Source organism: Bufo gargarizans, chromosome 8 (assembly GCF_014858855.1).
Source record: "Bufo gargarizans isolate SCDJY-AF-19 chromosome 8, ASM1485885v1, whole genome shotgun sequence".
NCBI classification, from domain to species: domain Eukaryota; kingdom Metazoa; phylum Chordata; class Amphibia; order Anura; family Bufonidae; genus Bufo; species Bufo gargarizans.
In genome coordinates, this window is record NC_058087.1 from 40,826,047 (window position 1) to 40,850,571 (window position 24,525).

At 44.8% G+C, this 24,525-nt stretch overlaps 1 protein-coding gene across 1 annotated transcript in view; it reads right to left on the minus strand.

Annotated features, from left to right (window-relative positions):
• Positions 1-20,644, minus strand: part of PDE11A (phosphodiesterase 11A) — a 673,054-nt gene extending 652,410 nt beyond the window's left edge. Inside the window, exon 1 of the mRNA XM_044304393.1 lies at positions 19,573-20,644. Within this exon, the coding sequence (XP_044160328.1) occupies positions 19,573-20,349 (777 nt within the window). The 5' untranslated portion in view covers positions 20,350-20,644. The remainder of the gene's footprint in view (positions 1-19,572) is intronic.
• Positions 20,645-24,525: the final 3,881 nt, after the last annotated feature.

Below are 24,525 nucleotides of genomic sequence, written 5' to 3' on the forward strand. Positions count from 1 at the left end.
CTCCAAGGAAACTACGTGACAAGGCGTCCGTCTTGACATTCTTAATCCCAGGACCATAGGTGACAGTGAAATTTAATCTGGTGAAAAACAGGGCCCATCTGGCTTGTCTTGGGTTCAGTCGTTTCGCCGATTCCAGATAAGCCAGATGCCAGGTGAGGAGGATTACCTCAGTCTGACAGTGGAGCTCAGGAGGTGTGTGTGCTGGGATCTGAGGCTTGTGCTTTGCTGGAGGGTTGAGACCCGTCTGTAAGGGAAACTGGTCCCCTAACAGCCTGCCATGGACTGCTGGAGGGAGAACTGCCAACAAGGTGATTTTTGCTATGTGGACTTTCCATTGTGTGTGAACTAACACCAAGACTGCAAAGTGACGTTTTGTTTTTGCTTTATGTGTGAATAAACACAGAAGTTTGATTTAAGAACTGGTAATTTGCCTCTGTACTGCGTCCGCATACCCCGTCTACCAGAGCGAATCCCCACAATGTACAGGAGATGTCATTGATGGATTAAAGGAGCTTTACGATCTATTTATTACTATCCTTTTATCTCATGATAGGCCATCAATATCTGATCAATGGGGATCCGACACCCCACACACCAGAAGCCACTACACAGCTCTTTCTATTGTGTAGTGGACGGAGCTGTTAACTGCAGTACCGCTCCAATTCACTTTAGTGGGGGCAGCGCTGCAGTTACCATTTCAGTCCTATACACATAATAGATGGAGCTGTAGTTTTGGCACTGACTTCCAGCACCAGAGCTACTGTGGAGCAGCTAATCAGCGATAATAGACCCCCACCAGATACTGATGGCCTACTCTGAGGATTGTCCATCAATATAAATGGGCCAAAAAAAAACTTTAATGGCTAATTTTCCAAAGATCAATGCAATTACAGCATTTTAAAATCTTCAACATGCAATAGCATTAAAGGGGGTAATAAAGCAAAGAGAATACACACTGCTGCACATTATCATAATATAAATCTTAACACTGAAATTCCAGCACCAAAAAGGACAAACTGTAAGGTTATGCAAACTGTAAGGTTATTCTCTATTTCTGGAGAACCCATTTAATAACCACATTAATAGCATGCCAAGGCGTGTAAGTGTGTGTATTTCTGCACATGATGCTTATACTCGATACTGAAAAAATGGGGATGTTTTAAATATTTCTATAATTCCACAGCTTTTCCTTTTGGTGCTGCAGTAACAATGTTGAGGGATGTACTAAGGCAAACACATAGCAAATCTCTGGCTAACAGAAATAATCAGTTGGAATTCTACCTTCTTTTTCTAAAGAAGTGCATCTCCAGGGCAAACATGGTAGAGATAAAAGGAATCCTCAAAACCTCCACTAAAAATTTACAGGATTCTCTTCTGCGACTGCTTGAAAAACATTGAATGAGACAATTCTAGAGAAATTAAGAAGCTTTTACTATTTCACCTTTAACTAATCCATGATCCACAGAAATTTTCTGTTCCCGACTCAATGACAATAATCCCGGATTAGTTTGTTTTAACCAAAGTTCATGAGCGTTTCTGAGCATCTGACTACAGACTTTTCTGAATGCAAAAGATCAGAAATAAAAAATTTAATTATGCAATTTCACAATGACCTGAAATAAAGTATCAACTAGATCTAGAAATACAGGATTGTAATCTCCTATGTAAAAAATGATAATTTCTGCTATCCAGACTACAGTTTGCTATAACACAAATCATAATAAACCATATTTTTGGCTTAATAAGAAGCACTGGAATATAAGACGCATTTAGGCTTTAGAGGGGGGAAATCATAAAAAAATATATATTTTTTTCACCAGACCCCAATATCAGACCTCCATATCAGACCTCAGATCAGATCCCCATATCAGATCCTCAAATCAGACCCCCATATAGGATCCTCAGATTAGATCCCCATATCAGACCTCAGAACAGGCCCCAATATCAGACCCCCATATCAGACCTAGGATCAGACCCCAATATCAGACCCCCATATCAGAACTCAGATCAGACTTTGAACGGCGCCCCCACCCTGCACATCCTGCCACTCTTTCTGAACTTACCGATCCCTGGTCTTCTCCGGGGCCACACAGTCAGGTGACAGTGTGTGTACTACGCCCTGGCGCTGTACGCAGTCAGGACAGTACAGCACGGGCCCGGAGAAGACCAGGGAGCGGTGATTACAGCCAGGGCTAGCAGCACTTCTCTCACTGCTCCCCGTGCCTATAACATACTAGTGAGTGTGTTAGGATAAGGCGACACCCATCACACACAACCAGGGATAGTGCAACCCTAAACTTTCCATAGCCACTTATCGCTACCTACTTGCATGGTCACCCTAGGCAGTGACCTCACAACTGGACAGCAGTCCCTACGCTACAGGGAACAACAAACAGACAAACAGGCAGAGAGTAGAAGTATGGAAAAAGAGTCAAAAACCAAATGGACGAGGAAGTACCAAAAAAACGCCAGAAGAAAACTATAAAACCAACATGCCAAAAAGTCAAGAACCAGGAGGTCAATACAATACCAAAGCACCAGACGCCAAAATGTAGTCACAAAATCAGTCCAGAAATTCACAAGCCAGAGGAGTCTTCAGCAATATCACAAGGAAACAGCAGTGGGAGCCTGGGGACAAGAAAGTCATCAGCACCTGCACACACAGGCGCCGGCTCTGCAGCCCCAACGTGCTCCTTGAATGACCCTAGGCTCTGATGCTTAAGAAGGCTGCATCAGAGATTAGGTTCTCCTGGCAACCGGATGCTGCTGCCATGCCAGGACAGCGCCAGCAAGGTGAACCATGACAGAACACTTCCATGATGTAAGCACTCACTCGTATTCACTTTATAAGATGCACTGACATTTCCCCCCACACACTTTTGGGGGGAAAAGTGCATCCTATAAAATGAAAAATATTGTAATACAGATATATTACAGTGCTGACAGTAGCCGGTGAACTGCCCAAGCAATATCTTCACTAGTAACAGTCTCAATAACTATGAGACTTTGGCCAATGCAAAACCTGTAACAGCGCCCCCCTCCTACCATGTGCCATTTACAATACTGATGTGTGAGGACACTTGGCTATACCACTGGTAAGGCATTCTCACCCGAGTCCGATTAAGGAAAAATATATAGAAAATCTTATTGTGCTGAACAATCATTTTGACAATTGGTTATTATTAAGCGTTATAAACCACTGTAACTCTTATCGCCAACATCGCATCTGGTTTCAGATGGAGTCATAGGGCAAGAACTGTTTTGGGTGACATTGCCTTTACTTTGCTAAAAATCATCCTGTTTATTCATGTACGGGGGAGCTGTACAATCTGAAATAAAACGTCTCATTCTGCCAAAAGTAGTAGGTGGATTTGTACAAAAGCCAAGAACGCCTGGTAGCTCAATCTAGAGGGAATCCTTAATAAGTCAAATGGAAGATATAAGGAGCAAAACAATTTGGGAATAGTAAAATTAACCACATTTGCCTCAAATATCACACATGGCGACGCTATAGTTGTGTAGTAAATGTATGCACTTGGAAATGTGGGTTTTATATATCTGTCACACAGTGAAGCATTAAAGTGTTTCTCCCACCTGATATTGGGTGTGGGGGTAACACATATGCACACAGGGCAATACATTTACAGAGGCAACTGTACAATTCCTAACGATTATCTTACATGGGTCCTATTCATTAGAATATGGGTGTTGTGCCAGGTTTTTTCGCCAGCTGTAACAGGCAGCATGCAGCTGTGTTTAGAATTTCCTGGTATAATTCAGAATTCATTGTTCCATCAATGATGACAAGCCGTTCTGGCCCAAATCCAGTAAAACAGGCCGTCATGGATCTGCAAAAACGCTTCCGTTACAATAATACAACCGCATGCATCCGTCATGAACCGATCTGGTTGTATCATGTCTTCTATAGCCATGACGGATCCGTCTTGAACACTATTGAAAGTCAATGGTGGACGGATCCGTTTTCTGATTCGTTTTGGACCTCTTTTGAGATCCCTGAACAGATCTCACAAACGGAAAGCCAAAACGCTAGTGTGAAAGTAGCCTTACTCTTGGCGTGACCTTTGTTGCTCGAACACTCCTGAGGAGGGTAATGATGAATTTTCTTCAATTGTATACACAATCCGTCTGTGGATTATAGATTGTTTTGCAAACTTTTCCAGTTTAATGAGCATCAACAACTCTTCTTCTGAGGTCCTCAGAAATCTCCTTGTTCATGCCATGATACACTTCCACAAACATGTATTGTGTTGATGAGACTTTGATAGATTCCTGTTCTTTAAAGCATACCTGAGTGTTCAAAATAAGTTTGCATAACGGCTGTGCTTCTTTGTACAATCATAACTGTGAAGGAACGCGTCTTTTTTGGGCTTTCCTAATGTCTCTTTCAGCCATATTATTCCCATATTATTATTGTTTTCAGCTCCGGAGCTCACAGAAAAGATAAGGAGGCATAAATCACACTTACAGACACACAGAAAATTCAGATAATCTTCAAAAGCCGTGTAGAAGCAGTTCTTTTATCAGGCTCAAGAGCCCAGCTAGCTCTGACATGGCGCCACTTCCTCTCAGCCGTCTTCTGAGTCTCTGTTATCAGGGACGGATCTTGCCTGACAACAGGCGGTGAACTACTAATTAGGTGGAAGCAAAACCCCTAGTGGTCATGAATTTACAGCTTTTTTCAGGTGGACGCAGGCATATTTTTCAAATGAAGTGATTAAGAAATTTGCTAGTTACATCATTCTGAATTAAATGAAGTGAAAATGTGTGAAAGTAGAGTGACTCTTTAAGTGGCACCCTCCCCAATTTGAGTGTCACATCACCGCTTTTTGGGCAGCACTTTTCCCCCTCAAGGTAATTTGGGGGCCAGGGCTGTGTCTAATGTCTCTGAATCTTGGCATCAAATAGAGTTCCAGTATATGGAGGGCTGCTTTCCAGAAGAAATCATGCCATGCCAAGGAGATCTAGTAGCTCTTCTGGGAGTCTGGGAGGTCCCTTCCCTTTTCCGTGTGCCTCCTGGACATTCCCGCAAGAGTCGGCAAGTACATAGTAACATAGTAGTAACATAGCTTGTCAGGATGGACATGGAAATGAGTCCCACATCAATTCCGTCCTAATAGCCTCTACACATAGATTTCTGCAAGCTCCATTCAGATGAGTGGGACAGCCAGGTGTGAATATATCCGAAGTGAAGAAGAAGGAATGTTCTCTTACAATATAGTCTTTTTTTTCACTGCTGCAAAGTTTTTCAATAATTGATGATTTTACTGAGCACATCACGCAATATGAAATCTATGCAGAAGGTTCACGATTCACACACATAAAACTGAGATTAGAAACATTAGCCTGTCTCTGAGCGCCAACAAGGTCTCATGCACATTGCTGTATTATGGATGTGCCTTGTATGGACCCACGATTCGGCATTATGGGCACAACTGGCAGATAATGTACAAGCTACGGTTAACCGAGACACGCAGGTGGCTAGAATAGAGTCACAGTTAGTAGAACTGCAGAGGCAGAAGGAGAACATTGAGGCTCAGTTGACTCAGTCGTATGCTGAGATCAAGGCCTTCAAGGAACGGGCTGCCTCTACTGACATGATGGTAGCCAAATTTAATGACGAGGTTGCTGCTAGGTCCCAGCTGATGACTGGCATGCAATACGTCATCAACAAATTTTCCAAAATGGTGCCGGCCCTTTCTTTTTCCTTAAAGTCAGGGCCAGAATCTCCAAAAATGTTGCCCTATCCAGGGCAAAAAGGGGGGAAATCTATCTGTGATAGGTCAAATCTCCCAAAATTTGAGCCTGTCTAGATAACAAAAAAATGTTCCATGACTTTGGGAAAAGGAAATATTGTGGAAAGTGGATCTCTGAGGATGGAACAGTTCACGAGAAGGGAGCACGACTGCAGTGTAGACAGACCTAAGCCATGCAGGGCAAACATCAGATGTTTTGCATGTGCTGGCTTAGGTCATATAGCGAAACACTGCGAATCATGAAAACATAAAACACGCAGGACAGGAAGCCAGGTGCTTCAGGTGTGGGAACAAAGGACACATTGCAAGGAATTGCCCTTGTGCAAGTAATTGCAATGTGTCCAGTAATGGGATCCAAGTAACAAATTGTGCAGTGGGGTCTAGTCAGCTTGGCCATAAAGGGGTTACCTCTCAGCAGCATACGCCTCACCAGGCGCTGAGGGGTCAGAATGGCCAATCTAGGCTAGGAAATATTTGACACCCCTGTACTATTTGTTACACCGTTTGTTCCCGGTGTAAGTCCATGTCATGTGTTTTTGTTATCTGTTTGTATGTTTTTTATGTTGCTGGCAGTAGTCCTTGTTTACGAATGTGTTTCGCCCTGCTGATTTTTATAGTTTGTATTCCCCTCTGTGAGTCCAGGCGCAGCTGTTTTTGATTTATTCTTGTGTCTCCTTTGGGTAAAACTGTGTTATACTGTGGAGTGAGGAAGGTGTTGGTTTGCAGACAGAGAACATTGGTACAAGGTGCAGTGTAATGTTATGTTGTGCAGCCAATCCATCAGATCCGGACAGGTAGCGCAGTTTTGTTAAAGGTTTTCGGTAGGGCTGTGTTATACTGTGGACCATGGCAGGTAGCGAGTTGCGGACAGGCAACATTGGCACAAGGTTCAGTGTGATGTTGCACTGTGCACTTACTTTCTGGTCCAGACAGGTAACACAGCTCTGATTGAGATTGGATGCAGGGTGATTGACAGCAGAGTGTGGCCTGTATTTTTGTGTTTTGGAGTCCTGAAGAGTCAAGGCATGACCTATGCTATGGATATCTACTGGCCTTCACAAGACAGGTTAACAGGGGAAAATCAGCCTGAGTACACATGAGTAAGAGAAGGATACAGTGCCATCAAGAACAAGATGGTGCTTCATTCACAGCTCCCCTCGGATGTCCTAAATTATTAGAACACCCATCTTTACTTGTTGGTGCAGATGAATGTGGAAACAGAGGATGCGATGGTTGGGTGTTTAGACACCAGTGTTGGGTTAACAAGGGGTCCTGTTGGATGATGGTCACCTCAATACCTTTCTCTACACTTGGGTCAAGGGTATTGGTGCTGGTGACGGCATGCAATTAATTGAACCGAGAGAGGAGAACTCCCCCAGGAGAGTATGGTACTGTCTTTCATACTAGCTATAGATACAAGGGAGCAGAAGAGAAGAACCCTAACTACACCCAGCTAAGACAGTGGATATCCGACCAGATACCCCTGAGAGCAGTGAAAAAGAGAATCAGAGAGAAGCCGTGTCTCCGAGATACCGTGGAAAAAGACTCCGCTGTGTCCTGGCTGCTTTGGATACCATCTCAAAGGGACTTTGCTCTTCAACCTGCCCATCCACACAGTGATTGTCCTTAGTACCCGGGTGGTCATAACTTGGACTGTTATTGAACTTTCATCAACAAACGGACAAAATGACTGGCCAAGTGACTACAACAAGGCCAGTCAGAAAGTCATATACTGATGGAGTCAGTGGTCAAGGACTTGACTCTGATTTTGTCCTGTGACCCCGAAAGTGTTACTTTTTATTTGTATGTTTGTCGGTTGTGTACACATAGACACACTAGGTGCAAATGTGTGAGAGCCTATATTCAGGGGAACTCACCCAACATACCGCGGTGAGTTACAATATGGGTATACACACATTTGCATCCTATAGTCGTTTCACATTGACAAGTGGGTCTGTGACCTACCTGTGTCTTTGGAGGTATAGAGATATGCCTTGTTGCATGAGTCTCTATGGGTACACACACTAAATTTAATTAGCGTTGAGGGGATTCATTTGTTGTATGCGTGTGGATAGGATGTACCTGTATTTTGTGTGAATGGGGAAAAGAGTAGATCCCCTAGGGGTAGGTCCCCCTACTTTCCTAAGGTATTTGCCAATTTAACCCTAGCAGTATGGAAGTTGGTAAGGGATGGATTGGATGTCGGTTACAGTTAGACGGTGTCCCTTCCCGCAGCCAACTTAGGTATTGTGACATCACTACTTACTCAAGAAATTCTGACCTGCCTTGTAAAGACCTACGTATTTGTCCATGGGAAAACCCCCTCAACGATAGATTCTTTAATTAAGATAAAAAAAGAAGTGTCGGATGAAAGTCGTGCCTTTGCTGAAAGGAGGCCATTCAATGGTTGACTGTACCACAGAAAGAAAGAAAGAAAGAGGTGCTACGTGGATCGACCTAGAGACTGTGAGGGTGAAGCCATCCCAGAGTCTGAAAAGACGACATTGGGAGTGGCTGATACCTGAAGATCGGCACTGACAGACAGCAGAAATAAAAGAGCTTCATTCTGGAGCCAAGAAAGTTCCAGAGCAAGATCCAGAGAGAAGAAGACGGTATATTCTGTGGATGGAGATATTTGGTTACGTTGAAGGGCAGGTCAGAGGTGTCAGTCGTGATGGGTGATGTCTAGATATCTACGTGTAAGAATTAGACTTCATTTCATCCTGAACTGACAACAGTCACAAGCAGGGTTGAGTAGGCAAATATTTCCCAGCATAACACATCCCTCAACCTTTATTGTCGTGTTCTCGACAACAGGGGAATTGTAGAGGGAAGTACATATATTGGGTATATATATATATATATATATATATATATACAGTACAGACCAAAAGTTTGGACACACCTTCTCATTCAAAGAGTTTTCTTTATTTTCATGACTATGAAAATTGTAGATTCACACTGAAGGCATCAAAACTATGAATTAACACATGTGGAATTATATACATAACAAACAAGTGTGAAACAACTGAAAATATGTCATATTCTAGGTTCTTCAAAGTAGCCACCTTTTGCTTTGATTACTGCTTTCCACACTCTTGGCATTCTCTTGATGAGCTTCAAGAGGTAGTCCCCTGAAATGGTTTTCACTTCACAGGTGTGCCCTGTCAGGTTTAATAAGTGGGATTTCTTGCCTTATAAATGGGGTTGGGACCATCAGTGGCGTTGAGGAGAAGTCAGGTGGATACACAGCTGATAGTCCTACTGAATAGAATGTTAGAATTTGTATTATGGCAAGAAAAAAGCAGCTAAGTAAAGAAAAACGAGTGGCAATCATTACTTTAAGAAATGAAGGTCAGTCAGTCAGCCGAAAAATTGGGAAAACTTTGAAAGTAAGGGCTATTTGACCATGAAGGAGAGTGATGGGGTGCTGCGCCAGATGACCTGGCCTCCACAGTCACCGGACCTGAGACCAATCGAGATGGTTTGGGGTGAGCTAGACCGCAGAGTGAAGGCAAAAGGGCCGACAAGTGCTAAGCATCTCTGGAAACTCCTTCAAGACTGTTGGAAGACCATTTCAGGGGACTACCTCTTGAAGCTCATCAAGAGAATGCCAAGAGTGTGGAAAGCAGTAATCAAAGCAAAAGGTGGCTACTTTGAAGAACCTAGAATATGACATATTCTCAGTTGTTTCACACTTGTTTGTTATGTATATAATTCCATATGTGTTAATTCATAGTTTTGATGCCTTCATAGTCATGAAAATAAAGAAAACTCTTTGAATGAGAAGGTGTGTCCAAACTTTTGGTCTGTACTGTATATAGTGACACAGTGAGAGGTTTGGTCTGGGAAAACAGGTATTTTCCTCCCAGCATGTGCTGCTGGGCTGATTTACAGCCAGGTGAGGTCAAATACCGGACCGGATTTTAAGTGCCGATCCGGGTTTTGGCAGCACCTGGCTGTCTTTACATAGGCAGCTGGACTCAGAAGCCGTGTCTCTGTGTTAGGATCTGGGAGCCTTGTGTATGGATGAAGGCTTGCTACCTGTTTGGCGTGAAAACAGGTTGGTGCTGCTATGCTCAAGGACTCTTTGAGGCAGAATTGCCGCATGGTGTGAACAAAGATAAATCATTTCAGAACTTTTTCCACCTTTAGGCCTCATGCACACGACCGTTTTTTTTTGCGGTCCGCAAAAACAGGTCCCGTAGTTCCGTGATCCGTGTCCGTTTTTTCTTCCGTGGGTCTTCCTTGATTTTTGGAGGATCCACGGACATGAAGGAAAGTAAAAAAAAAAAATCGTTTTGGTGTCCGCCTGACCGTGCGGACCCAAACGGATCCATCCTGACTTAAAATGCTAATCAATGGGGACGTTTGACGTTGACACAATATGGTGCAATTGCAAACGGATCCGTCCCCCATTGACTTTCAATGTAAAGTCAGGAGTCCCTATTATACCATCGGACCGGAGTTTTCTCCAATCTGATGGTATATTTTAACTTGAAGCGTCCCCATCACCATGGGAACGCCTCTATGTTAGAATATACCATCGGATTTGAGTTAGATCGTGAAACTCAGATCCGGCAGTATATTCTAACACAGAGGCGTTCCCATAGTGATGGGGACGATTCAAGTTAGAATATCCTACGAACTGTATACATGACTGCCCCCTGCTGCCTGGCAGCACCCGATCTCTTACAGGGGGCTGTGATCGGCACAATTAACCCCTCAGGTGCAGACCCCCTCCCTCCCCAATATTATATTCATTGGTGGCCAGTGCGGCCCCCCTCCCTCCCTCCCCAATATTATATTCATTGGTGGCCAGTGCGGCCTCCACTCCCCCCCCCTAATTAAAATCACGTTCCCCCATCATTGGTGGCCAGTGCGGTCTCCCCTTCCCCCCCCCCTAATTAAAATCACATTCCCCATCATTGGTGGCCAGTGCGGCCTCCCCTCTCCCCCCCTTAATTAAAATCACCTTCCCCCATCATTGGTGGCCAGTGTGGCCTCCCCTCTCCCCCCCCCCCTAATTAAAATCACCTTCCCCCATCATTGGTGGCCAGTGCGGCCTCACCTTCCCCCCCCCCTTAATTAAAATCACGTTCCCCCATCATTAGTGGCCAGTGTGGCCTCCCCTCTCCCCCCCATAATTAAAATCACGTTCCCCCATCATCGGTGGCCAGTGCGGCTTCACCTCTCCCCCCCCAATTAAAATCACATTCCCCCATCATTGGTGGGCAGTGCGGCCTCACCTCTCCCCCCCCTAATTAAAATCACGTTCCCCCATCATTGGTGGCCAGTGCGGCCTCCCCTCTCCCCCCTCCCTAATTAAAATCACCTTCCCCCATCATTGGTGGCCAGTGCGGCCTCACCTCTCCCCCCCCCCCTAGTTAAAATCACCTTCCTCCATCATTGGTGGCAGCGGAGAGTTCCGCTCGGAGTCCCAGTTTAATCGCTGGGGCTCCGATCGGTAACCATGGCAACCAGGACGCTACTGCAGTCTTGGTTGCCATGGTTACTTAGCAATTTTTAGAAGCATTTTACTTACCTGCGCTGTCTGTGACCGGCCGGAACTCCTCCTACTGGTAAATGAAAGGTCTGTGCGGCACATTGCTTATAGCACAGACCTGTCACTTACCAGTAGGAGGAGCTCCCGGCCGGTCACAGACATCGAAGGTAAGTATAATGCTTCTAAAAATTGCTACGTTACCGATCGGAGCCCCAGCGATTAAACTGGGACGCCGATCGGAACTCTCCGCTGCCACCAATGATGGGGGAAGGTGATTTTAACTAGGGGGGGGGGGAGAGGCCGCACTGGCCACCAATGATGGGGGAACGTGATTTTAATAAGGGGGGGAGAGGGGAGGCCGCACTTGGCACCAATGATGGAGGAACGTGATTTTAACCTGGGGGGGGAGAGGGGAGGCACCACTGGCTACCAATGATGGGGAAACGTGATTTTAACTAGGGGGGGAGAGGTGAGGCCGCACTGGCCACCAATGATGGGGGAAGGTGATTTTAACTAGGGGGGAAGAGGGGAGGCCGCACTGGCCACCAATGATGGGGGAAGGTGATTTTAACTAGGGGGGGGGAGGGGAGGCCGCACTGGCCACCAATGATGGGGGAAGGTGATTTTAATTAGGGGGGGGAGAGGGGAGGCCGCACTGGCCACCAATGAATATAATATTGGGGAGGGAGGGGGGCCGCACTGGCCACCAATAAATGTAGTACAGGGGAGGGAGGGGGGTCTGCCCCCTCCTGCCTGGCAGCACCTGATCTCTTACAGGGGGCTATGATAAGCACAATTAACCCCTCAGGTGCGGCACCTGAGGGGTTAATTGTGCCGATCACAGCCCCCTGTAAGAGATCGGGTGCTGCCAGGCAGCAGGGGGCAGTCATGTACACAGTTCGTAGGATATTCTAACTTGAAGCGTCCCCATCACTATGGGAACGCCTCTGTGTTAGAATATACTGTCGGATCTGAGTTTTCACGTCTGCAATCCGTCTGTGTGAAAGTAGCCTACGGCCACGGATCACGGACGTGGATGCCAATCTTGTGTGCATCCGTGTTTTTTCACGGACCCATTGACTTGAATGGGTCTGTGAACCGTTGTCCGTCCAAAAAATAGGACAGGTCCTATTTTTTGGACAGACAGGAAACACGGATCACGGCCGCTGATGAACAACGGTGCATTTTCCGAGTTTTCAACGGACCCATTGAAAGTCAATGTGTCCGCAGAAAATCACGGAAAACGGAACAACGGCCACGGATGCACACGACGGTCGTGTGCATGAGGCCTTAATGTGACCTATAAACTGTACCACTCAATTGAAAACAAACTGAAATATTTTAGGTAGAGGGAAGAAAAAAAATAAAAATAATATGGTTGCATAAGTGTGCACACCCTTAAACTAATACTTTGTTGAAGCACCTTTTGATTTTATTACAGCACTCAGTCTTTTTGGTTATGAGTCTATCAGCATGGCACATTTTGACTTGGCAAGATTTGCCCACTCTTCTTTGCAAAAACACTCCAAATCTGTCAGATTGCGAGGGCATCTCCTGTGCACAGCCCTCTTCAGATCACCCCACAGATTTTCAATCGGATTCAGGTCTGGGCTCTGGCTGGGCCATTCCAAAACTTTAATCTTCTTCTGGTGAAGCCATTCCTTTGTTGATTTGGATGTATGCTTTGGGTCATTGTCATACTGAAAGATGAAGTTCCTCTTCATGTTCAGCTTTCTAGCAGAAGCCTGAAGGTTTTGTACCAATATTGACTGGTATTTGGAACTGTTCAAAATTCCCTCTAGCTTAACTAAGGCCCCGGTTCCAGCTGAAGAAGAACAGCCCCTTGGCCTGATGCTGCCACCACCATGCTTCACTGTGGGGATGGTGTTCTTTTGGTGATGTGCAGTGTTGTTTTTGCGCCAAACATCTTTTGGAATTATGGCCAAAAAGTTCAACCTTGGTTTCATCAGACCATAACACCTTTTCCCACATGCTTTTGGGAGCCTTCAGATGTGTTTTTGCAAAATGTAGCCTGGCGTGGATGTTTTTCTTTGTAAGACAGCCAGTACTTGCCAGATATTGCTGCAGCCCCTTTAATGTTGCTGTAGGCCTCTTGGTAGCCTCCCAGACCAGTTTTCTTCTCGTCTTTTCATCAATTTTGGAGGGACGTCCAGTTCTTGGTAATGTCACTGTTGTGCCATCTTTTCTCCACTTGATGATGACTGTCTTCACTGTGTTCCATGGTATATCTAATGCCTTGGAAATTCTTTTGTACCCTTCTCCTGACTGATACCTTTAACAATGAGATCCCTCTGATGCTTTGGAAGCTCTCTGTGGACCATGACTTTTGCTGTGGGAAGCGAAGAACATTTCAGGAAAGACCAACTAGAGCAGCTGAACTTTATTTGGGGTTAATCAGAGGCACTTTAAATGATGGCCGGTGTATGCCGACTCCTATTTAACATGATTTTGAATGTGATTGCTTAATTCTGAACACAGCTACATCCCCAGTTATAAGAGGGTGTGCACACTTATGCAACCACATTATTTTAGTTTTTTTGTTTTCTTCCCTCCACTTAAAATATTTCAGTTTGTTTTTCAATTGAGTGGTACAGTTTATAGGTATTATTTATTCTCATTAAAGGTGGAAAAAGTTCTGAAATGATTTATCTTTGTCTAATTTTTTTACAGCACAGAAATCTGACATTTTAACAGGGGTGTGTAGACTTTTTATATCCACTGTATATATATATATATATATATATATATATTAACCCCTGCATCGCCCTGCCTTGTACCTCTACAATATATATCCCTACTCCCTGCAATATTACCCCTGCATTAACACCTACAATATACACTCACCTAAAGAATTATTAGGAACACCTGTTCTATTTCTCATTAATGCGATTATTGAGTCAACCAATCACATGGCAGTTGCTTCAATGCATGTAGGGTTGTGGTCCTGGTCAAGACAATCTCCTGAACTCCAAACTGAATGTCAGAATGGGAAATAAAGGTGGGCTACAACAGCAGAAGACCCCACCGGGTACCACTCATCTCCACTACAAATAGGAAAAAGAGGCTACAATTTGCACGAGCTCACCAAAATTGGACTGTTCAAGACTGGAAAAATTTTGCCTGGTCTGATGAGTCTCGATTTCTGTTGAGACATTCAAATGGTAGAGTCCGAATTTGGCGTAAACAGAATGAGAACATGTATCTATCATGCCTTGTTACCACTGTGCAGGCTGCTGGTGGTGGTGTAATGGTGTGGGGGATGTTTCTGGGCACACTTTAGGCCCCTTAGTGCCAATTGGCCATCGTTTAAATGCCACGGGCTACCTGATCATTGTTTCTGACCATGTCCATCCCTTCATGACCACCATGTACCCATCCTCTGATGGCTACTTCCAGCAGGATAATGCACCATGTCACAAAGCTCGAATCATTTCAAATTGGTTTCTTGAACATGACAATGAGTTCACTGTACTAAAATGGCCCCACAGTCACCAGATCTCAACCCAATAGAGCATCTTTGGGATGTGGTGGAACGGGAGCTTCGTGCCCTGGATGTGCATCCCTCAAATCTCCATCCACTGCAAGATGCTATCCTATCAATATGGGCCAACATTTCTAAAGAATGCTATCATCACCTTGTTGAATCAATGCCACGTAGAATTAAGGCAGTTCTGAAGGCAAAAGGGGGTCCAACACCGTATTAGTATGGTGTTCCTAATAATTCTTTAGGTGAGTGTATATCCCTGCTCCCTGCAATATCACCCCTGCATTAACCCCTTCATTGTATATCCCGACTCCTTGCAATATTATCCCTGCATTAACCCCTACAATATATATATATCCATACTCCCTGCAATATCACCCCTGTATTATCATTTACCCCTAACCTTGCCATATTCCACCAACGCCCATTAACCCCCTTTAATACTGGGTCCCTGCATTTACCCCTGATGTTTAACCCTTCATATCACCATACCCCAGTATCCCATGGCTACCCCTGTATTGCCCTGTTAACCCCTGTATTTATTATAATTAACCCCTTTTATCCCGTAACTAAAGTTTATAGCCAGATGGGAGGGGGCTGCGGTTATGTGTATGTCTAGCTAGATTTCGGGATGGAATTATAGTTGGGATTGTATAGTGTTAGTGTAATTAGGTTTATTATAGTGCTGTTAGTGTATTACCATGTGCGTCTATATATATATATAAGGCCTCATGCACACGTGTTTTTTTTTATGGCCCGCAAAAACGGGGTCCATAGGTCCGTGATCCGTGACCGTTTTTTCGCCCGCGGGTCTTCCTTGATTTTTGGAGGATCCACGGACATGGAAAAAAAGTTGTTTTGGTGTCCGCCTGGCCGTGCGGAGCCAAACAGATCCCAGTTTAATCGCTGGGGCTCCGATCGGTAACCATGGCAACCAGGACGCTACTGCAGTCCTGGTTGCCATGGTTACTTAGCAATAGTAGAAGCATCATACTTACCTGCTGGCTGCCGCGATGTCTGTGTCCGGCCGGAAGCTCCTCCTACTGGTAAGTGACAGGTCTGTGTGGCGCATTGCTGTCACTTACCAGTAGGAGGAGCTCCCGGCCGGACACAGACATCGCAGCAGCCAGCAGGTAAGTATGATGCTTCTACTATTGCTAAGTAACCATGGCAACCAGGATTGCAGTGGCGTCCTGGTTGCCATGGTTACAGATCGGAGCCCCAGCGATTAAACTGGGACTCCGATCGGAACTCCGCTGCCACCAATGATCGGGGGGGGGGGAGAGGGGAGGCCGCACACTGCCACCAATGTTAATAATGCCATAGAGGGAGGGAGGGGGGCCGGGGGAGGCCGCACACTGGCCACCAATGATATTCAAACTGGGGAGGGGGGGCTGCCCCCTGCTGCCTGGCAGCCCCTGATCTCTTACAGGGGGCTATGATACGCACAATTAACCCCTTCAGGTGCGGCACCTGAGGGGTTAATTGTACGGATCACAGCCCCCTGTAAGAGATCGGGTGCTGCCAGGCAGCAGGGGGCAGTCATGTACACAGTTCGTTGTATATTCTAACTAGAAGCGTCCCCATCACCATGGGAACGCCTCTGTGTTAGAATATACTGTCGGATCTCAGTTTTCACGAAGTGAAAACTCAGCTCTGAAAAAGCTTTTATGCAGACGGCTCTTCGGATCCGTCTGTATGAAAGTAACCTACGGCCACGAATCACGGACACGGATGCCAATCTTGTGTGCATCCGTGTTCTTTCACGGACCCATTGACTTGAATGGGTCCGTGAACCGTTGTCCGTCCAAAAAATAGGACAGGTCATATTTTTTTGACGGACAGGATACACGGATCACGGTCTCGGCTACAAAACGGTGCATTTTCTGATTTTTCCACGAACCCATTGAGAGTCAATGGGTCCGCGAAAAAAAATGGAAAACGGCACAACGGCCACGGATGCACACAACGGTCGTGTGCATGAGGCCTAAGGAAAAGAAAAACAAACAGCAGCACTCTATAGGTATGCCAGGTGCAAGTCCCACAATAATTCCTGGACCAGGAACAGTAAACTAGAAACGATGAAAAGAGGGCAGCACTCCGGTCTTGTGATGAAAATAAGGTAGAATTTATTACACCCAAAAGCTTTTGGGTGTAATAAATTCCACCTTATTTTCATCACAAGACCGGAGTGCTGCCCTCTTTTCATCGTTTATATATATATGTCATCCATGTCCTGTCCGCATCCATGCGACTGGGCTGCAAATTATAGAATGTGTCCTATTTTTGTCCATTCTGCAGACAAGAATGGTCATTTTGACAATGGGGCCAGCGAGAAGTACGGGATACATCCGTATTTTGTGGATCCGAGATTTGCCGACATACGGTCGCGCGAATGCTCCCCAAGGCCTCATGCACACAACACTAAATATGCGACTCGGATGCGGACCCCTTCAATTCAATGGGGCCGCAAAAGATGCGGACAGCAATCGGTTCCATGGCCCCGCAAAAAAATAATAATTGAGCATGTCCTATTCTTGTCCATTTTGCGGGCAAGAATAGGCATTTCTATAATGGGCAAACCGTTCCTTTCTGCAAATTGCATAACGCACACGGGCGGCATCCATTCCGTGCCTAAAATTGAAAATTCTATGTTGGAAAAAAGCAAAATGTAAGAAATTTTTCACCAGTGATTTATTTGCACTTTTCCGTACTTGCCGGGGCATTTGCAGCACAAGCGTCACCTGCATTGCATGCTTCTATAAATCGTCTGCAGACGGTGCAAATACTTTGTGGCTACACTGCAACCTCTACACTATGTACTGGAAGTCGCGAGGCAGCACAACGGGCCAGTGAATTGGTAATGAGACATCTTATCAGCTCAGCATGCTTAGCCAACAGCAGCATCCACAAAGTGATACAATCCGACTTAAAGGAGTAAAAAACACCAGTCAATATAAAAATCCTCCTCCTTTCTAAAAATTTCTATACTGAGACAAATAGATAATTTATATCTGTTTATGGGAGGACTGGGGGATACCAGTATGGCAGCCAGTATAGCTTCTACAGGGGTTCTACCGCTTTCCCAGGCTCTTGATTGGCAGATCTGCCTTGTTATGCAGCAATATAGCAGCAGGGATGTATCTTTGCACAGCTATAAAGATTGCCCTTCAGGTCTCTAGGAAAGCTGAATTACAACCAACCTGGCATTGATAATGGCAGACTGGTTTTCATTCAACGTTCCTAAAACAGATATGGGGATTTATTTACTGATGAGCATTCCGACTATTTAAAGGGGTTGTCTCATCTGAGACAATGGGGGCATATCGCTATGATATGCCCCCAGTGTCTGATCTGCTGGGACCCGCACCTATATCGGAAATGGAGCCCCACAAAGTAGTGGCTGTAGGACTCCAGTCCGTCCACGACCAAGTGCTCTCCCCATAGAAGTGAATGGGAGCAAACCGTGCATGACCTGCCACCGCTCTCATTCACTTCTATGGGCCCGCTGGCTTGGCTATTTTCGGCGGCCTCATAGAAATTAATGGAGGGCGGCTGCGCATGAGCATTCACTTTGGGGGCTCTATTTAGGAAATAGGTGTGGGTTCCAGCGGTGGGACCTACACCTATCAGACAATTGGGGCAGATCCTAGTAGTATACCCCCATTGTCTCAGACCAGACAACCCCTTTAAGTGCTCTTCGAAGAGGACCTTTCACATCTCCTGACATGTCTGTTTTAGTAAATAATTGTACTCTATGTGAAATGACAATTCTGGAGCATCTTTTCTTATTATATTTCTCTATTATTCCAAGTAGAAATTTGTGAATAAATTGACAACTGAGTGCTACCAGTTGGGGGGGAAGTGTTGCTGCCCAGTCTGACGCTGTCCAAGCAGTGGCAGGATTGTGCAAGGACTCAGCCCTTTGACAGGGGGATATGCAGCCACCCAGATGGCAATTTATTCATGAATTTCTAGAAGGAGTAATAGAGGGACCGCACAATATGCAGTTATAAGAAGAGATGCTCCAGAATTGATGTTTCATGGGGGATGCAAGTAGTTACTAACACAGACATGTCAGGAGAGGTGGCACGTCCTCTTTAACATTGTGTAATACAAGTAATGGAAATGTGCACAATGCTTTGATGTTCACATGCATAATACAAAACTAATATAATAACTAAATAATAGCACAATTATAATGCAAACTAATAATAAGAACATCTTCAGGTATTGTGGAAATATGGCAATGTGAGGGCCAGATCTCTGTCAAATAATGAGAGGATTTTTTTGTCATCAGTTCTGTGGAATTTTGTCAGCCAGTCTGACATTTCCCAGTGCATTATGGTGATCAGGTGCCGGTAACTGGGAGTCCATATACACTAAGACCATGTCAGACATACACAGACACTATGATTCAGTATCCATGGAGATAAACAGCTGGACAGACAAAAAATGAAGATCAACACCTAAGGGTCAACTGTCACAGGAATACAATAGTTAAGATCCAAAGTTGTCAGGAGTTGTCAAAGAAGGAATATGCCTGAGAGCAGTGCTGTGTACTACAGATTTTCCATGAAATGCTAATGAGTGATTGACAGCTTTAATCCCCAAGGGCTTCAGCAGAAACTGGAGTCATCAAATGTCACCGGAGTCTTGGGTGAGGACTCAGAGGGTTTGACAGTCAATTAATACAACAGAGATGGAACAGCTCATTTAATGAGATCCCTAGGCAGCCACTCCAGAAAATGATGTCCACTCAACCCCACACCCCACCAGTCACCTACCTGGTAAGCATCTGGGATATTGACTGTTTCTCCATGTTCTGCCACATAGCCTATGATACCTTTTCCCCAGGGCACCTGCACCTCGTTGAAGTTGTCTGTTCTGCAGGAAGGCAATAGAGTGGTACCTGCATGCACATCAAAGAATTTGGACACCAAACTCTTTTTGGTGGCTGAACCTTCAACCAAGAAGAGCGAACATCTGTCAGCATCCACCATGATGCACACAAAGATCAAGATCTTGTAGCAAAGACTGGCGAGGTTAAGCTCATTAGATATATCCTTCACTAATTCCAGGAAGAACTCCCTCTCATTGTGCTCTTTCAGGTAGTACTTATAGTCAATGGCAGTGGATGGATATTGGGGGATGTTGACCCTGGACTCCAGCAGAGCACTGAGGATATGAGCAGTGGTGGGGGGTAAGGAGCTGGCCTTCCTGAGCAAGGCTCTTCTCCTCATGCTGGTCAAGGGTTCTTGGGCTCTGGAGTTGACATGCTCATCATAGGTCCTATTGACATTAATGGCCTTAGAACGTGCAAAACTTTTTCTCAGCTCCTTCTGAGATGCTCTCCTCTGCAACCCATCGCCTCTGTTACCCCAACACTCCTTACTCTTATCATCAGTACTAGAGTTAGAAGAGATTTTAGACATCTGGTTCCTCTTCAGCCACTTCTCCACCGAGGAGTGCTTCCCTTTCCTAATGAGATAATCCTCAAAAAGATCTGGATGGCTGTCCAAGAAACTTTCCACTTTGGAGAAGTCCAGCTCTGGCTCTGACATCTCTGCAATGTCACCTCCTTTGGCTTTGCCAAATGGAATCTCAATAAGGTAGGATTCAAGTTTGCAAAAGCATGTTGTGTGGAAGGTCTGTGGTCCTGAGGCACCTGCTACTTTTCAGCCAGTTCCTTGCACACTGTCTTCTTGGGGGATTCCCTTACACAACGATTGCAATGTTATATAACTAATATTTCCATAGGACCTCCTCATGCATCCTCCTGTTTAATGCATGTGCTATAATAAAGCATTGTGCAAAAGCAACCCATAATCCAAGGAATCCAGACGTGTTCTCCTTGTGCTTTGCAAAAGATGTACTGGAGCAGCAGATTGTTTCTGTAGGTGTCACCCAGCAGCCATAGAACCTCCCTGTGATGCAAATAGCTCCGGGTGGAGCGTGTCTGCAGCAAAGGGTTAACCTTAACCCTTGTGCTGCTGCTGCCTCCTTCTGCTGATGCAGTGTGAGTACCAGGAGAACATGAGCCATATAGGCAGCCCGGAACCTAAGAGCCCCACCTAGTGGAGGCTTGTATGAACTACAGACTCCTGTATCTTCATTCTTCTATCTTTATTGGAGTATGACTGTTATATGTAGGATTTGTATGTTGAGTTTAGAAGTTTTTTTCAAAGCAAGTCTTATACTAATGACAGGGATGACATTGAAAAATATATATTTATGGACAGTTTGACTTCATGTACAGGATATTGAGGATTTAATGCTATTGACTGTGTGATACAGTAAATTACGAAATGCTAAAAACCATAATACCCCAGAAGTCTGCTGAATGAAGACTTGACAGGTCAAATGATGGTTCTGAAAGGAATTGGTGGGTCAAAGAGTCTTTTACAGGTACTAAAAGAATGCTGGGTAGGTTGGTAAGCAATGTACCAGATGGACCAGAACAACAGAGTTGCCAGGCAGAATTTTTTTCTTTTTTATGGAAAACTTATTCCAAAATCACGGACAGCCAACTTTTTTCTACGGACAAATTGGAAAACCATAATGAATAATAAAGATTCTAAGTAATCAATGTCTATAGCTCAGTAGTAAACACCTCATTACCAGCGTTTAGGGTACATTCACACCTCCGTAGTTTTGGGTCCGCATCCGTTCCATGTGGACCCATTCATTTCAATGGGGCCTCAAAAGCTGCGGACAGCATCCGTAGTTCCGTTCCGCGGCCCCTCAAAAAAGATAGAGCATGACCCATTCTTGTCGGACAAGAATAGGCATTTCTATTATAGGGCCGGCCATGAGCAGTCCGCAAAATACGGAACGCACACGGCCGGTATCTGTGTTTTGAGGACCGCAAAACACTTACGGACATCTGAATGGACCCTTAGTGTGAGCTATAAAATTATGATAATTACTACCTAAATAATCTAGTGCCGCCAGCCTCCAAAAAAACACGGACACATTATTTTTTTTCATGGACATAGAATAAAAGTCGCCTGTTTTTAAGAACTGTTCAGAAATTTCTAGACGGTTGGCAACTCTGCAGAGCAATGGTCTGCAACCGGCAGATTTTTTAATTTTGGGAAAATTTGACTCCTGCAGTTGTCAGAGGAGAATGGAATTCGAGCTACCAGCTGCAGACCACTGGGCTAGAGGAAGGAGAAGGCTTGTAGGTTCTGGCTAGTGGGTTCTCACAGGTTGGATTAGCATATTGTAGATCCCACATGTATTTACTAGAGGAGCCATGGCAGAAATTCAGTGGGGCTAATCTGCGTGTGGCTAATCCATGGCTTTTCCACGTAAGGTAAACAGGAATAAGGAGCTAAGTAATCTCGTGTTTTTGCCCCACACCGTGCAAACAAAAATCCATGCAGGGGAAATTTTCTGTAGGAGAAACCACATTCATATGTAGGGAATATTTGCAAGTTATATGTGGATTTTGGCGCATTATCCACTAAAATCATGAACATGTGATTAGACCCTTTTTTTCTTTTTTATAGCAGTTCTGCAACATCCTGTTACATGGCAACCCACAAAATGTAATATTTAATATCCACCGGTGCAGATTTACTTATGTCTCTGCTCACAGAATCTGTCTAAAAAGTCGAGCAAATTGGCGCAATTTAGGAGCAATTCGTTACAACTAGAGTTTCTACATTTTTTTCCAATATGCTCAAAATTTGGGTGGGCGCAGCTGGAAGCGGTGGGGCTTTACTGGGAAGGAGAGTGGTCTAAGATGCGTTATTTTGTGGAAACAAAATTGCACCATAATTCTGGTGTAAAATTCTGTCTCAAAGTAAGCCAAACAATAGTTGGTATAGAGTCAGATTTATCATCCAGCCTGAACCCCTGTGATAAATCTGAGGAAGGTCTAGACAGCCGGTCTAAGGCTGAGTTCAGCCTTTCCGTTCTTCTGCTCCATTATAGGAGCAGAAGAATGCAAAGGACGGATTCGGCACAAAACTGAGCCGAATGGAGTCTACAGATCCCATAGACTATAATGCATGCACTACTACTCCTGCATGCACTACTTTTGTCTCTGCTTCAAAAAGAACGGAGAAGAACGGAAAGGCTGGACGCTGATGTGAACTCAGTCTAAGCTTACACCATCTACAGGATTAATAAATGTGGGCCACCATGTTTTTGTTAATAATTTATTGCTCTGCCATGGATTTTTAGTTTTTATCTTTTCATTCAACCAGCACGAACAAAGAACATCTGTGACAAGACTGCACCTTCATTCTTTTTTAAAGCAACATATGAGATGTCCTGACGAAGACAGTTTGGGAGTGCATCTGCTGCACTGTTTGAACATTATTTGAAGGGAACAACCACAGTCAGGTTTCCCGATGCAGTTCTGGAAGCCAAGACCAGTGAATTAAAAAAAGTGGATAAATAATATCTGTCCTGTATACTTAATTTCCTTTTATGATCCACTCCTGATATTGGCTACCAAAACTGTATGCAGAAACCTGTCCATATGGCCATAGCCTAAAGGGTCAGTCTACCTCATTTACACAAAGGGTATCTAACATTTTGATTCCCGAAAGGTGGGCATACACATTAGACAGCAATAGGTGAGAGTTGAGCACGTGTTGATTCATTTTCATCGACTAATGTGACTCTTTTTAACCCGGCAAACAATCATTTTGGTTGAAATTGTTTATTCTGATCAACTCTGATGTGTTAATGCCCCTCTGCCCATCTGTTAGCAGTTTTGTACCTATGAAACTGGCTGACCTGTTCCATGCAGGGGCGCACCACCAATGAGGCAGCACCAGGAAGGGGCAAGAGGGGGGCAGCAGAAGCGCCATGAGCAATGAGCGCTTTCATTGTGGTAAAGGGGTTAGGTTAAGAAATTGGCATGGGGGGGCCGTTTCAGTTTTCGCCTCAGGCAGCAGAAAGGCTAGGTGCACCCTTGGTTCCATGTGCGCTTGGCAGTTGAAGGCATCTGTGTTGGTCCAATGTTCATATGTGGCCGCATTGCTGAAAAAAATGATGCTTTAATATATGCAAATTAGCCTCTCGGAGCAATGGGGGCGTTGTAGTTACTCCTAGAGGCTCTGCTCTCTCTGCAACTGCTGCGCACTCTGCACTTTCATTGGCAGGGCCAGGCAGTGTAAATGTGATCACAAACAGCCCTGTTAATCTAAGTGCAGAGGACGCAGCTGTTGCAGAGAGATCAGAGCCTCTAGGATTAACTACAACGCCCCCATTGCTCCTAGAGGCTCATTTGCATATATCAAAACTTTATATTTCTCAGCAATGCGGACACATATGAACATGAGACCAACACAAATGTCTTCAGCTGCCAAGTGCACATGTAACAGGTCAGCCAGTGTCATAGGTACAAAACTGCTGACAGATGCCCTTTAACAGGAGGATATGGGGCTGTTAAGTGGGTTGACAAGTTAAAGACAGCCTCAAAGAATGATGGTGTTGTTACATGTTACACTTTTACGGATACAAACGGATAAGTAAATATTGTTAGGTTCATAAGTGGCAGTTTTGTTACATATGTTCCCGCCACTGTCCTAGTCATCTGAGTAGGGCTTGCAGAAATCCATAGGCATGCAGCAAAAACAATCTGATTCAGAAAAGTGCAACTGACTTTTCACATTGCAGAAATGTCTGCCTGAAATGTGTGAATTGTGTGAATTTACCCTTAGACACAACTCCTAGTCTTGGGCCGTCCAATGGGACACAATAGAGCACAGAAAGTTAAA